Here is a 16,416-nt window from a genome sequence, read left to right as displayed (position 1 = left end):
CAAAAAGGGTTCTTATTCCGTTTCCCATCATCTAATTATTCATCAGTGCTCTCTTCTATCAGCCAATCACAAATCACCACCTCTGTAATCAACCCGATCAGCTGCACCTGTTGCACACTGGCTTTGATGTTTAAGTCTGATCACCTGCATTAAATGATGATGGCCAAGCTGCTGCTCATCAGTTACAACGAGCCTGTGTAGGCACAATGTAGAAGTAGAAAATAGTTTTTCCGAAAAACAAATGAAGAAGAGAAGAGGAAGACTTTAGACTTTACTTAATTATTTCAGAAACACTGACACATTTTGGAAACATATTTTAAAAATCTACAGGGATTACCACAGCTTTATAAAAAAATTTAAAAAGAGAAAATATAGCTCCACTACTCTCCATACCTCCTTGCATTACTAACCGGAATGTCCTCTTCCGTTGTGAGGTTCTTCCCTGACAGCGTCCTGTGACTTGTCTTCATGAAGGACATGTTTGTCCTCCATGAAATCACTCTTGAGTGCTGCTGACCCAGGAACAGGCTGACTGACTGGAGAAAAACCAGCGTCTCTGCTCAAATCTGAACCATTTGAATCATCGTGTGTGTGCTGCAGGCCTCTTCAGAGTCTCACCATGTCTTTTGGCAAAACACACCCAACCTCTGAGGATGCTGGTATTATGTCACCGGGATCTGGTTACCATCACTTCATGGGTCAAACTCGGCACAGTTCTCACCAGGACCACTGCCCAGCTCTGTCACACACACACACACACACACATATGTATGTAATCTCTGACAAACATTCCTCATTGCTCTCAAACAGCACTCAGTTTCTGGAGGGAAAAATCCCTGTGGTTCAATGTGTGAAATTTTCTCATGGCACCAAAACAAGCACATTTTACATCACAGATTCATAAGGCGGGGGTGGAATATGACTTGTGGGAAATCAATTATTCACTCATGAAACACCTACAACTGTGCCTGTCTGGTAAATGAAATGTTACAAAAGATCCAAGATTAAGATATTTGGCTGAAAACCTTTAAGGTTGTGGTTGCAAAGTTTCCCTTTAAAATGATGTAACTGATAGTGTAATGGGTGGTTTTAAAGGCTGGAAAAACAAATTTGGCAAGTAAGTAGATTATCTACTGGAAAGAACTGCACTTCTATGAAAGCTGATTTACTAAACTGGCAATGCTGTGTTGTTGCACGGGCTACAAAATTAAAGTCTGTAATGAAACAATGCAAATGTGAATATATCTGATCTGATCCCAGCAGACTGATCTTTAATGTGGAGGGAAGTGTGAGATTTTATTGTAAAAAAGCTAAACAGCTGGACGCCCGTAGATTCAATAATCTACGGGCAAGTTCAATACCAAGTTTTGAATCTGTGCTTGAGAAACTGTCAAATTAGCGGCCGAGAAATCTTATATTGTGTGTATCTACACCTATCTGATAGAGAGGCCAAGTGTGTAACATAAAGAGAGTCTCAGGGAACACTGGGTGTGTATAATTCCGTACTTTGTGCTGGAAGGAACGTTTCCTTCCTTTGATTTTAAACATCCACCCAGCACTTTTGTGATTCATGCAGTTTATTGTCTCTCATATCCGTCGTACATAGGCAGTTTACTGACAGCAGGAGGGTGGAGGTTGGATTGAGCCGAATGCGTTTGCAGTCCTCGTCACTTCTCACTGCACCGTTGGCCTATGGAGGGTGTAGACATCGACATGCTTCCTCTGTGCCATATGGTGTCACCAGGTGCTTCTTTCCTGCCAGATCCACTCCAGATCCCCCATGCGGGCCCCTAAACCGACCAGAAGAAACTGCTGTTACAGTGACAAGAACAAGACACCTAACCAGCATCCAGCTTGTTAAGAAGTCCAGAGGTAATGCTCACGGAAATCAACCCCAAACTCCCCCAAATAAAGCTGTCATGTGGTATTACAGACATCGTATTCCTATAGATATATAAATGTAACTATTAAAAATGGGTAAATTAATGCCCAAACTGATTTATACTGCTGGTCGTAATGAATTTAGACCCCTGTCCAACCATACATTTTTATCTGACAACTCTACATGAATGATAGGACACACATGCCTGAATCTTCCTAATTAGGATTGGTATCAGGGTTTTTAAGAAACAGGCAAAACTGACAGCATGTGGCCTGAAATGCTGCAGCGGACAAAGAAAGTGGGAAACTGAAAGTTGTATCTGGATGTTGAATAGGATCCAAGTGCCATTTCATGACTCACAACAAAAGTGTCCAAACCTGAATACTTAGTAGTAATTACATCAAGAAGATAATGACATAATGAGGTTGTGAATTTGAGATAATGAGTATCCCCCACCATGAGTTTCCATATCCAACCAAAATACGTTTGTGCTTTTGATCATGCTTCTTTATTTGTTGTTATTGAGGAATTTCAATATAACTTAATGGGCAGGTTGGTCCGTTATGCACAAGTTTATTCTCCCTCTCTTTTTTGATATTTCTTATTGTTTTGCTATAATTGGTTCCCAAAGTTGAGTGGATGTGGCTCATTCTTCAAAAAGTGCTGCATAGTATGAATTAATTTACCTTCTAAAATCAAACTTGGTGGCCGTGTGCACTCAATACTTGTGCAAAAGAGAAAAGAAACATCACATCTTCTACCTGATGGTGGCGCTATAACAACAGTTTCATTCTGTCAGTAACAGCAACCAGACATGGAAATAGAATCAAACGTATGTAGGAGTTTCAGTGAAGGCAGAGGTGGTGATCATGGTCTCTGAGAGAGCCATAACTGGAGGAGTCACCGCTCGGTCTTGGTGGAGGTATGCTCACTGATTTCCTTCCAGTATTATCTGTGTTGTGTTTATACTCATTAAAACTGAAAGCCAGTATCAACTTATCTGAGATGTAGGAGTGTGTGTGTGAGTGAGTGAATGTGTGTTTGTGTGTACGGGTGGGGGTGGGTGGGTGGGGGCTTTGGTTCAGGTCCCCCTGACACCCTTGGGCCCCTAGAAGCTGTGTGAGCAAACGTTCTCGGGGTGAGGTGGTGAGTAGGCTCCCCCCTCCTGACGTCACGTCTGGAGGCAGGCAGGCTGCTCGCTGTGACTCCGCTTCACCTCCAACGGAGAAACTTTCCTGGAGTTCTCAGGCTTCTTCTGACTGGCGGACCAGGACCAAAAAGCGCTCAGAGGAGCCGCAGCAGCCATCAAGCCTGGAGCCACGGCCGCACCGGAGGAGGATCACCGCCCTACATGCCCTGTTTGAACCCAAAGCTTCCCCAGTGAACACAGCGTCTCTCCCTGTCTGTCCCCACACCGGACTGGAGGTCGATGCCTACAGGAGTAATATGTAAAAGTTTTCACGGAGCCGAACCCACTAACCTGGACCTGTTCGTTTAGAAACTTCCACAAACTTTCCCCCCTTGTCTTTTCTTTTTTTTCTCCGTTGTGGACATGGCTTGGAATAGATGGGCCCTCTTCTTTTCCTTAGTTTTGCTGCTCTCTCCGGTTTGTGTGTCAGCGGAGCCGAAGCAGCAGCAGAGCCGGAGCGGCTTCAGGAGGCTGTACGTGCTGCAGCCCGGGCCGGGGCCGGGAGCGGGGCCCGGCGGAGCGGACAGCGGCGGGGTGAGAGTCAGCTCCATCTCGTCGCTCCACGGAGCTTCGGGGCCGGCGCATACGTACAACGTGGAGCTCTCAGCCCGCTACGGAGGCCAAGTCCGGACCCGCAGGATGGGAAACCAGGCGGCTCCGATACCGCAGTACAGTCAGCATCAGCAGGTCCAAAGCCAGGAGAAGCAGCAGCTCCTGAAGCTGTCCGGGTAAGAAGTTAAACTTGAACTTCCTGTCAACTTCTATCATAAACCAAACAACCACCACAATGACTAAGCACGTCAGAACTTTCATGTGTAATATCCATCCTCACAATGACAAAGTGCCATTTTCCAACTGTGGTTAATCGGAGTGGACAGCCCTGATTTGAGTGTGGCTTTGGGGTCAAGAAGTCTCTGACCTCCTTGTGGCTCAGATGAGTGCAGATGATAACTGGAAACAAACAAATTGCATTAGATGGATGCTGATATTGACAGATTAATTGCAGATTTTAAGTAGTAATCTCTCACCACAGCATCCTTGAAGTGGTTCCTGTTGCTCCTCTGCAGCAGGAGAGGTCAACCAGCAGGGCCGGCCCGAGCCTTTCTGTGGCCCGAGGCTGCGGCTGACCCCCCACACCCACCACTTTACATACAGTTAGAAAGGATGTTGTACGTTATTGTCAATTATTGCTCTCTATATTAGGGATAGCTGAAAGATATTATTGTAAGATCACGAATGTGGTGGACATAAAAGTAACATAATTAGCCTACAAGGTGATTGTTGTCAGTGAAGGGAAGGTGAGGTATGTTGAAGTACGATTCCATGATCTCTTTCTTTACATTAACCAGACAAGTATATATTATTTCATTGTGATCTTGCTTGCCAAACCTTCCCATCTTCACTCTAAATAACAAAGTGGATGTTAAAATATAATCTTGAGGTCTTTGAGTCATGACTGTGCACCTGATTATACCAATACATCATTCAAGCCATGTTACAATCACCAATTCATATCCTACACTCAACTATAAATCAGTTCCTCGACTGGAGGTTTCTCTAAATCTACAATTTTCATTTATATTCCGCCTCGCCGTGTGTCCTGAAAACACTTTGGTTGTCCTGTGACCCTTGAAATGCTGCACTCTTGAGTCTGAAAGGGAAACGATCCTTTGAAAAAGCGGCTTCCTTCCCATTGCATTGAACTAACTCGCAAAGGCTTTTTGTACAAGCCCATTGAAATGTCACTGATAGTGTTTCCATTCCCTGTGTGGCTAAACAGTTGGTTGATGATACTAATTAGTCGTTAATGTGTGAGATGACCCTTGAATAGTTGCCTGCTGTGTCCACACCACGACATTTTGTGTGAACAATGTTGCTTAAATCATGAAGTCCAACCATGATTTCGGCGTTTCTACAGTATATGACCATAAAAGGAGCCTATGCACTGTTCAGCATTTCTCATTTGTGAATCACTATCAAATTACACAGTGTGGTATTAGCTTTGTCCCCACCCTCATTTAAGAGTGTAGTTCATTCAGAATACTGAGCTCCCTGCTGTCACCCAGATTACCCTTAGGTGCCACTAATTGTTTTCTTAAGTCTGGAACGTTTGATGTTTCCCTATAACTTTCTCTTGAGTTTATTCTAGACAAAGTATCTAATATATTCTATATCTCCTTATTCCAACACCACAAACTGTATAAACTACAATAAATGAAGCGTAAACTCAGTTAAACACTCAATCCTGTGAAGCCATGTTGTTTTATGGTTGTACAGTTACATCATCTGAAAATATGATAGTTTTCCGCATAATTTCATACACATGTTCCTAAAATCCAGCCTGACATGTTTGGCATCTGTGTGAGCAATGCTTAGCTTGGAATAGTGGGTGGTAAAAAAACAATCACTAAAAGTCTTAACGGCCCCAGTAGCGTTCCCAAGGGGAGGCAAGCTTCATTACACCCTACAGTACAAATGTGTGGAACTAACAAAGTTCTGATGATTTACAATTCTTTGACCCTGACCAGTAGTGCGACAAAAAATGTAACGTTTGTTTTCAGGATGTTGATAGAGAGCAAAGGTCATGGGACCATGGAAACCAAAAGGGTTTTTCCCCCTCAAAACTTTGAATGGGCTCAATCTGCCTGTTAAATTATGAGATAACTTGAGTAGAAAGTTGACATTTGCTGATATGGATATAAAAAGAGAAAATTCTCCTTCTTCCTTCCTGCTCTTATTTTGCCTTTTTTTAATCGCTAAATAAACTATAGCCACTGCCAACTCCTCCTTCTGTCACTTGTAAGCCTCTTTCATCGCTGCCTCTGGTAACAAGGGCACTTATTCTTTCATTCTGAGTGTACAAGAATCCTACTTGCCAATTATAAAAACGCAGACTTTTCTATTAGCTTCCTGTGTGCGTAATTGATTCAAAGGCCGGCTGAGCTTCAGACTTGTATCTGAAAGAACTGATTCAAATGAAGAACCCTTTGTCCCTGTTTGTGTATTTGAGCTTTATTTGGGGACCAGGGTCAAATTAATTGCCTGTGTATTTTCGTTTGTGAGAAGGCAGAGAATGGGTAAGAACCAAGAAACGGAAAGAGTAACAATAGGCCACCACGTTGTGTGTGTGTGTGTGTGTGTGTGGTCCGGGGCTTCAGCTCCTTTTGAGTTTTTGATATGTGATTAGGGAATGTGAACTGCTTTAACCCCCAATGAAAGCAAATTTCTCATACCAGAATATTACCTAAGGCTTACAGGAGGTGGAGACGTGCATGCGTGTGTGTGTGTGTAGGTTGGGGGTCATGTCTTTTGGTGTGGGCTTAGGTGTCTGCCGGAGGACTTACTTTCAAGCTTGGAAGTCATAAATACAACATGTGTTTCAGTTATTCAGGTTGGTAATCATTATAATTAAAAATGGGATCTCCTCAGAAACATGTTATTGGTGGTAGGAACCTTTCCTTCCTTAATGTTACATAGAAACCAAGTCTATGGGTTTGACCTCTGCAAATAAATTCTCGACCTCTGTGACTGAGTGCAGTCTTGACTCAGTCTTGACTCATGAAACTGCAGAATTTCACATCTTTAACACCTGCTTGTTCTCTGGTTTAGGATGACGAGTCACACCATCCACACTACATCATTAGGCCAATCGGTGAACTGTAGAGAAATGAGTACGGATTCAACTTGCTGTGTCTTCATGGCTTGTTTCTCACCTTAGATTTATTCAGAAAGTGTTTTCAGTGGATGCCATGTTTTTCCATTTGAAACTCAGAAGCAGTGAGTTTGTGTTTTCCTCCAGTCACACGTAAGAAGGGTTTGTGTTGATGCCTGCGTCAAGGAGAGAACTGCCAATCATATATGGTACAGCCTCTACCCAGCAAAAGCCCGTCGAGCCTTGCCAGACCACAATGAGAGAAGCAAAGACAAAGTGTCACATCATCAGCAGCTTGTGTTCCTTTGTTTTTGCTCTTTTAAGCAACCCCTCTGCCTTCTGTTTTCTGTGTAATATGAGTTCATCTGGATGCGTTTCATCTGTTTTTGCTTGTTTTGTATTTGCAGGGTGAACGTCTGTGGAGGGCAGTGCTGTCATGGATGGACTAAATCTCAGGGATCGCAACGGTGCACAAAGCGTGAGTGTACATTAAACTCCTTTCGACACAACGCCAGCTTCACATGAACTCAAATACACTGACTGTAGGCTACACACAAACCCTGGGTGCCAGCCAACATGCTTCAGGCACTCAACCACGTTCTTTCCAATGCTTGACATCTGCTTTGAAAATTTGAGTTCTTGTACTTTTTGATGTTTTGTTTGCTACTACAACCTCTTCTCAGCCTTAGTAAGAGGGGGTCAGGGAGGAGTATCGGGGTGTACAAACATGTGGAGCAGGGGTTAAATGTGAAGAACATGGAGAGATCAGTGTGGGATTTCCAATACACCCATCACATTTATACTGTAATATAATAAAACACACCTATTTCAAATGTTCATGGTTCCATGGCAACTATCAGAGCAATACACCCACAGATTCATGTTTGATTGATTTGTACACAAATAAATACTGACTACCGGCTTTTTATGTGCATCTACTGTGTACGGATCTATGGTTTATTCAGCCGTTTAATTTAGCCTCTAGAACATCAGGTGAGGAAATGCTGGAGTTGCTCATAGTAGTTATAAAACAATGGGTAATTCCTGTGCCTGAGTAAATCAATTCACAGTCACACAATCACAGTCTGTTGCCATGGCAGCATCACTGTTTGTTTATGGCCATCACGATCTGATTATGTTGTTTACGTGATGGATAAACAAAATCTATTCAACAGAGTACAATCACACTGCATGTATGTGTACTGAGTGTATCTGGTTGGTTCAGATGGAACTTGACCGAAAAAGGACGTCTCATTCTTTTCTATACCCGCAAATGTCGCAAATGTCTCGCTTTCTATGAAGTTGCTTTGCTTCATTTCGAGGCTTTGAACTTGCCTTAAACACGTGAAAAGGATTTGTGCGCATCGGTTTCTGACCACATGCAAATATTGTTGTTGCGCACCGAGAACGCAAGAACAAGTCTCCTCTTGACTGCCGAGTCATGAGGAGACTGTTATTATACTGTCCGACTAGCGAGCGCATGTGTCCCAGAGTGAAAGAGAAACAGATTTGGAATGGATTATACGTCTTGGCGAGGACCCATTGGACAGATCGCTTTCTTATTTGCAGGGCTTTGCCAACTCGTTATTTAAGAAGTAAACAGTTTTTCTACAGTGCTGGGCCCATCTGGTGGAGCTCAGAGAAGAGGAGACTGCTTAGACTCTCTGGAGAGCAACAGGAGTCCCCCATGTCTCGGTTTAATAGTGTTTGGCTCTGTCACTCTCCACTTAACCTTTTAAATTATGCTATAGGAACTGCGTCGCCTTTCATCAAGCACTTATTCTCAAAAGAGCAGCACAGTGGAAAAGCGCCTGAACCAAACTCACCATTAATGAGATGTACGGCATAAGTATTCACTCTGTGTTCAAATGGAAGTAAATTACCGTCTAGCCACGAAATAACGTCAGACACTAGTTTAGTACAGTGCAACTGCTTAACTTTGTGGGTTTCTTCCTAGTGGAGTTGTTTGTTTTAACATCATTGCCTATGTATATGCACTAGAAAACAACCAACAAACAAATCTAAAACCAATCCCAAGACCTTTCAAGATGGACATTCATCTGTAGTGACCTTTACTGTAGTGTGACTGCCAGGTCAGAACTTCCACTTTTTGCCTGATCGGACTTAAAAAATTGCTTGTTTACACTAGAAATGTCAAAATCTAACAGGCAGATTGCTGTAAGAATTAATTATTAAAGTAATTCCATTTGGAGAATGAACCTCTTTTTGTTATTTTGGACGCTCTCTGACCTTTCCTAAAGCACAACAAACAAACTTGTCATTGTCAGTATATTGTTCGTTCTGTCCAACACACTACATAATGAATCTGTCCTGTAAGTAAGCAATGGAAACGAGAATGGTTGTTAATGCAAGGAGTAAATTTGGCCCGAGTCTTGTTTTGGTATCATACCCTTGGCTTGCCATGGTTACACGATGTAAAAAACTGTTGAAATGTCGCGTACACATTGTCCTTTGTGGCTGTGGTTTCTGCTGTGTACGACTCCGTTGTTTAGTTTCAGTGTTTGTGTGTGTTTGTGCATAACAGTGTGCTTACGGCTCAATATTTAATCAGCCGTGGTTCTTTAAGAGCGCTGATGGATGGTTGATAAGGATGTTTGGAGGGTTTCCCACAGCCAGGCTTCTGTTCGGCCCACATGGCACAAATCCATGATGGAATTCCGTGTGAATTTCACATCAACACTAAGGAAACATGTATAGTTTTAATCTAAAGGTTTTCTATTTGATCTAAAACGATTTCCAAATCCGTCAAAATAAGAATTTCTACTGTGACATACTTTTTATACTGGTGCCGTTTGTGCTCATTGTTTAAACCCGGTTTATAAAGTTGGTATTGTCTCCTCTCACATGCTGTTTTGTTCACTAGGATTTCAGTTTGTTTGGTTTGCAGTGACGTCTCAGTGTCTTGTGGTCTAAGTGCTCATCTATCTGGGTGGATTTTGTCATTGGTTTGGCCTCAAAAAGCAAATCATTTGTGTCCTGATTAAAACCATTGCTAACAGCTTTTTGGAACATGGCATACTTGCAACCTGGGAGCAGAGGTTCTGTTCAAATGGGTACAAGCCCTCTGATAATGACCAACATATGATCCTTCTCTGGTTCCTCAGGCTTTCACAGACATTTTTGTGCTTAGATCAAGGACCCACGTGCAACTATGGGGATAGTATTGTACTAAAGGTGCTGCTGTACAGTACATGCACAAACCCTCTCCACTTACAACTCCCTTTGAATAGTGAATTCTATAGGCAAGGTCATTAATAACCATAGTCAAATTTAATCATTCCATTATCTCTTTTTCTCTACTCTCTCTTCAGATAAACTTTTTCCATTAAAGATCCACGTCTGAATTTTACACAAGGTTAGAGGTGCGGAACAACACAGTGACAAAAATAAGATTAAGTTGTCCATAACAAAACGCAAATAAGTCACCGACAGTGCGTGGAAGACAAGAAAATATGACTCAGACTACAGTAACTAACACCAGGCACGTCAGGCTTCAGGGTTTTAGGATTCTGACCGGGCGGCAAATCAATCCAGACCTTGGTCCAGACTTGGAGAGGCCACGGTCTACACCCTGGCAGGCCTTTGACTACAGTTCTCCTTGCCAAATCGGTGCTGCTCCATTGAGAAGTGAACAAATGGACTGTTTTTGTTGGGCCACTGCCTTACACGTGGCCACATGAGTCTGTAAGCCACCACGAATAAAGTCCTCTTTCAGGTTGTCAGGCCCCACCAACCCCCCACCTGCACACCCAGCTGCCTAGCAAGACAGGCCCTTTAATGTTGTGGGAAGCCGAGTTAAAAGCTGTGAAAATTCTACCCTGTCCAGTGTTACAGGCAGCAAGTCTTCCATGTTAGGTCACACATATTCACTCAAGGCAAGGCTCAGCATCTTTATGATGGATTTAGGCCACTTTAAAAGTCACGGTTTAAACCTGTTACAGCTGAAATGACATTCTTATCCTTCTGTACATAAAGTGCCTTGTAACAGCTACAGAAGGGAAAAGGTTTGTCGTGTGTTTTTTTTTTTTATCTTAGTTTATTTATGGCAGTCATGGAGGCCTCGTGTCTGACTTTAATATAAGTATAGAAATGGATACAAATAAGATTCGGCTGCTGTTGTACAACGCAGATTTTTGTGTTTGCTTCTTGTGCTGCCTGCTATGGTTAAAGACATGTGATTTCAGTAGAAACGACGAGGAGACATTCCACGCACTCCCCCAGACTTGCTGGATGAAGTCAAATGTCGGCAGATTATTGAATTGCGGGGCAGAATAGGGCTTTGTCGAGTCCGCCTGAAGTCACTGCAGACAAAACATCTTTGTGACTTTGTGAAAAGGCTCCGTTTACGTGCCTGAAAAGGAAACGTAAGGCAAGTAAGAGAAAACACTGGGGTATGGCCTCTGTGACTGGGTCGATGTAACTGGGCTTTGAGATGAAAACGCAGATTTACGTTATGGACAGATTGCTTCACGTAACCATGTTTGTTTCAGTCTGATAGTAGGTTTTGCCGGAACTAAATCTAGGTGAAATGGTTCTTTTCAGAGTGGCAAATTCCCTAAATCCTCCAGTCCCCCGTGACTGCTCAGTCCCTTACTCTCTGCAGAGGGTAGTTGCAGACAGCTGCCTGCTACACCTCCATGACACTTGATTTTTAACACCCCTACTAAATGTATTTTGTGAGCTACTTGCAGCATGTACAGGTGGTAGTTGGTGATTTTTATTGCCTGTCGGAATCAGCAAAGTTGGTGTTTTTCTCCCTTGACCTTGGAGAAAATTTACTGCCGGAACACCAACTGTTCTTTCATGACCTCACTGGGCCTCTGATCATTTTAATACCATCTGGATGTTTCCGAGGAGAAGCCGGCCTGAAATTAGTTCTGAAAATCTCTCAAATGCTGTCTGCAAGCAATGAGTGCAGTCGACATTTTTGCATTTGGCACAATAGAAATCTTGCTGTTAAACTGGACAAAATAAATATGGAGCAGCTCATTAAAGGGCTGAATACCTGGGACACACAATGATTCTGTAATGGGATGCTAACAAAAGAGACGGATCAGATTAGATCAGATGTTATTTTTCTGACTTATGCAGTCATATAAAAATGGTAAAGACTATGCGGTCTATCAGGGTTTCTAGATGTATTGAACAGCTAGGTGCTCCTGATATGAGAGGGAATAAAAGGAAACATGTCAAAAATTCCACCACGTTCTCTTCAACATCCTGCCCCTCATTTTTTGTCTGAGGAGTCTTTATATTGTTTGGTGCTTCTCCTGGACGTCTGGAGGCATTTCATACGTTTCTTTGATTTCTTATGCCCTGCAGGTGTGTGTTTGGTCCCTGGCTCAGCTGTCTCCTGTGCATACACTCTTTGCACTAGGCGGTAAAATGCAGCCTCTTGCTGCTGCCGTACACAGTACGCCATGTATTTCCAAAAAAGGAAAGTGGATAAAATGAGCGGGAGCAAAAAGCAACATAAATCTTATCGAGGAAAATCAGCCGCTCCTGTAGACAATGAGATTGTGTAACACTTGTGAATGCTCAGCTTTACTACCTGCTGCGGGCCATTAGCCCTCACTGCAGGAAACCATTCTATTGTTACCAGACTCATTCAGAGACCTTGTGTCTGGATTGGTGGTTAAGTGGGGTGAGCGTGGACTTTCTCCAGACACAATACCCAGCAAACGGTCAAGACTTAATCGACTTGACTCCCCTGCTGCCCCTGCGAACCCGAATGTCGAACATTCACTGTGCCTCCTCCTTTGGCTTTATAGCACCTGCATTCAGCACAGAGCCCTCCAGTGTCAAAGCTGCTGATGGACACAATAATGAGCTGTAATGGGCTTGGCCATTGGGCTAGGAGGAGCAAAACCACTTGAGTCAGCAAGTTGCCAGGTGTTCTCCTGGCCATCCCACATGGAAAAATGGTTCGAGAGAGAAAGGGGAGGAGGGAGAAATACTTTAAGGCAAATAAGCCCTTTTTTTTTCTTGCCAGTATGTAAGAAGTCTGATTAAAAAACACCTAACTAGATGAAGAAGAAATGTTTTCTTTAAGCAGGGTTTCTGTGCTTTCCACTTAAATTCCAAAGCTTTTCCATGATGTAATAAGTAAATCAACCGTTGCTTCTACCATGCCGTGCTGTAATCAAGCAAATGCAATCGCACAAGAATAGGGAATCACAAGACTATACAAGAGTGGATTTCAGGGATGTAGTATTGTGTCAGTTGTAGGTTCTATCTTGACTCGTCGAGATTACAATCATGATTTTTTTCAAAACATTTTGAATATTTTTGCAAAACATATCCAGGCCTGGAAAACACATTGTGACCTTCTATGACCACAGAAACCCATTATCAGCGCACAACCGTGAAACTCTTGAGTGTTTCTTATAAACATAGTCACAGGGCTTTGTGATGAACGGTGTTTCCTTATTAGTGCCTTTGTAATTCATTATTTGTGGTTTTAGGGATGCATTGGACGGGAAATTCAAATAAATCCACTTTATCCAACACAGATTTGGACCAATGAAGCTTTCCACTCGTAATACATACATCTACTACACTATACATCAAAGTAATTTCTGTCAAAATAATGTCAGTTATGTGAAAAGCGTGGATTATAAGGATAAACGGGGAGGAACAGTCCGAAATGTCACGTGAAATCAGGAGGCACGCCAGCGGAAAATGTTTCTTTATCAACTCGAAAGATGTCTTAATCATACTTTGTACCTTTTATATTGATGCGTAGAAACAAATAATGCTTTTAGGAGTGGGTAAGTAGTCAACCTATATCTGGAAGCTGTCCACCTGCATCCATTCTGGAGCTGCATACTGCCCTGCTTGCAACTTAGGTCCAATTTAATGGGTCAAACTTGTAGGATTTATAGATTCGGCAAATGCGATTATGTGTGTAAGATACCAAACTATGGCTTTGCAGTAGGGTACATAAAGGATGTGTTCACCGGCGTGTTCCCTCAGCTTTTCCTCTTACATCTTCTGAAGTAATGCTGCAGCCAATGGAAACAACCTAAAACCACAATTTGAATGAATTGCAGGCAAGTTAACTTAAAAAAAAGGATCCAGCCTGTTATTGTGAACAATAACTGATTGGGTTTTGCACAGCGTTGTTGCAGACCAGTGGAAAGATAAACGCGCCTGTGGCCCAGAGGATTAGCGAGGTCCAGAGAACCTCAGCAGACGGCCTTATCAGAGCTCATCTGAACCTGGGGGCCGAGCAGTGACTCAGATAATGTGGAATTTAATACCTCATATATCGATGTCATATCTTTCCACTGCTACCTGCTTCTGAATTCCGTGAACATCTGTCCCGGCCGTGTGCAAGGTTAAACAGGCTGTTGCAGTTAGTCTGAGCAATTTTTCTCTCCTTCTCTTTTGGAATTTGAAGGCATCAAGGCAGTGACACAAAGAAAGACATTATGCGTCCACATGGCTCTCAGTTTTGGCTTCTCACCTTGGGTCCCCTACCACATGAACACAACCACACACACTCGCGTATACACACCCAAGATATTTTTAACTCTTGCAAACCCACTAGTAAACCTCAGTTACTGGTGTGTGTGTGTGTGGCGGAGGGGGGGCTCCTCCTCGCAAGCCAGCATCGTTTGATCAAAAGAGCGAGGACATCACCGTGACTGATCTATTTCCTGTCCCCAGCTAACAAGTAAATTACCATCACTTAGTCCGTCATCCTGGTCACAGAACGGTGCTCTCGTGTAGCTGACCTCAGTCTGAAGGAGAAAAGTATTCGCAGAGCACATGGCGGCCTCAGCTCCAGGCCCAAGCAGAGAGGCGGGGGAAATGAAAACTATTTACGCTCGTCGGAAAAGAAAGCAAAAAAGCTTCACCCAAAGTGGAAAATTACAGTGTGGGGGTATTTTAAAAAGCAAACATAACTCAGTTTAGAAGGGGGAAAGACAGGAGTGATGTAATCTTTCAGGTAATGTCACTCCACCGTTGGCGATGAAAGGGGGATGGGATTACAACCGGACTGAAATAAGGTTTTGAAGGTCAACACAGGGACAAATATCTCTAGATTGGATTTGTTCCTCACTTATCCTGAAATTGTACTACTTCCATGGTGATAGAGATTCAGTCACACTTCAAACCAAGCAAATCCTCAAATTTCCCCCTTTGTTTCAGGATATTTCTTTCCAGAAACGAGGCAAAGATTGCAAAACACACAAGACTTTATTCCCTCTGCCAGTTTCGGTTGAAGCAAAGTTGAAAACATATCTTATTCTAAGCCAATCACCTTTCAACATCTCCTAAGTGCTTTTGTATCTCAGTCCTCTTGAAACGTCATCTGTTGTATCTTCTGTCTGAGACGTTGCATAGTTTGGCATCAGAGCATAGGAATTCAGTGCGAGACCCAAAGAGAACCAACAAAGGACGGAAACACATGGAGAGATTTACAAATGCGAGTGAAACAATATCTACGGGAATCGTGCTCTCGTCCTTGACATTAGGCACCGAATTAATAGTTTAGCCCAACAGTTCATGCAACCTTGTGTTTGTTTGTGCGTCAAGTTAGGGTCAAAATTGTGAAAAGCCTTTAGGGATATGCATTTTCACTGTAATATGACATCAGAGGAGGATAGATGTGACCAGAACAAAAACAAAAAGAGTTCAACAGTGTGTCGACTCTTCAGTAAGTAAGTAACAATCCTGTTTGGCCCATAGAGGGTTAATATAATCATTCATACTTGGAAGAAGAGTCTAAAATTAAAAGGAGAATTTCATATTATCATTCCTGCATGCAACCATTGTAGTGAAACCATTGTAGTGTTGTGAAACTGCATCACTTTCATGCGATTGATCTAGATTTCTGATAAAAGTCCAGTTTTTATCCAATGTTTTCATGCCATTTGTTAGGGCTTCCACATTTTCTTTGGTGCTGGTCATGAAATATTTGGACAATCAAAGAGCAAAGGCGTCAGATGTCTTCCATCCACCATTTAGTCGTACCTCCATTAATCATTTTCACAAATCACAAAGCCGCTAATTAAGATAACAAGCTTAATGAGGAGGTGACACACCCTGAGGGACTCTGGGGGATTACGAGGGAGACTAGCCCCTTTCTGACTCATTTCCCTGGCTTCACACACACACACACTCACACACAAACACTGCCCAAAACGGGAATGTGTAATTTCCATTATGAGAACCGGATTGAGTTTTAAACCTTTGGATGGCCAAAGAAGTATAGATGATCAGATCTGGTTTTGTATCTATATCAGGACAGTTGGAATGTGTATTGTGATAAGAGTGCTGTATGTATGCGTGTGTGTGCGTGTGTGTGTGCGCGCGTGTGTGTTATCTATATCTTCTATCAACTTCCGCTGTATAGTTTTACCAAACAAAACTTTGCATGTATGTGCGTGCTGTAGTATGTAAACTTTGGCCGCGTTGTCTGCGACAGGCTTTTGTAGTCAAGTCAGGCTTATTCAACCCGGTATCGCATAAAAAGTCTCAAAGGGCTTTGCAGGCCCACATCAGCTCTCTAGGAAGATGTGGGGATGGGGAAAAAAAAACTCAGCATGTAAGGAAAAATGGAAGAGTACAGTTCAAAGAGCAACCCCCTCTTCTCTGTCAGCCAGGTGTGCGATATCAGCCAGAGGCGGTGAAGCTTTCACAACGAAAATACCTGAACGGTTG

General features: G+C 42.8%; 1 protein-coding gene across 3 annotated transcripts in view; it reads left to right on the top strand.

Annotated features, from left to right (window-relative positions):
• The first annotated feature begins 3,013 nt into the window (after positions 1-3,013).
• ltbp1 (latent transforming growth factor beta binding protein 1) overlaps positions 3,014-16,416 on the top strand; it is a 78,885-nt gene continuing 65,482 nt past the window's right edge. For all 3 annotated transcript variants that reach the window (XM_076164223.1, XM_076164215.1, XM_076164207.1), the window contains exons 1-2: positions 3,014-3,799; positions 7,131-7,201. In XM_076164223.1, coding sequence (XP_076020338.1) covers positions 3,435-3,799; positions 7,131-7,201 — 436 coding nt within the window. In that variant the 5' untranslated portion in view covers positions 3,014-3,434. The remainder of the gene's footprint in view (positions 3,800-7,130; positions 7,202-16,416) is intronic.

Source organism: Genypterus blacodes, unplaced genomic scaffold, assembly GCF_046128005.1.
Source record: "Genypterus blacodes isolate CSIRO-AG114 ecotype Tasmania unplaced genomic scaffold, CSIRO-AGI_Gbla_v1 ptg000012l_1, whole genome shotgun sequence".
NCBI lineage: Eukaryota > Metazoa > Chordata > Actinopteri > Ophidiiformes > Ophidiidae > Genypterus > Genypterus blacodes.
Note: the sequence above shows the minus strand (reverse complement) of the source record. Positions and strands in the feature narration are given on the sequence as shown.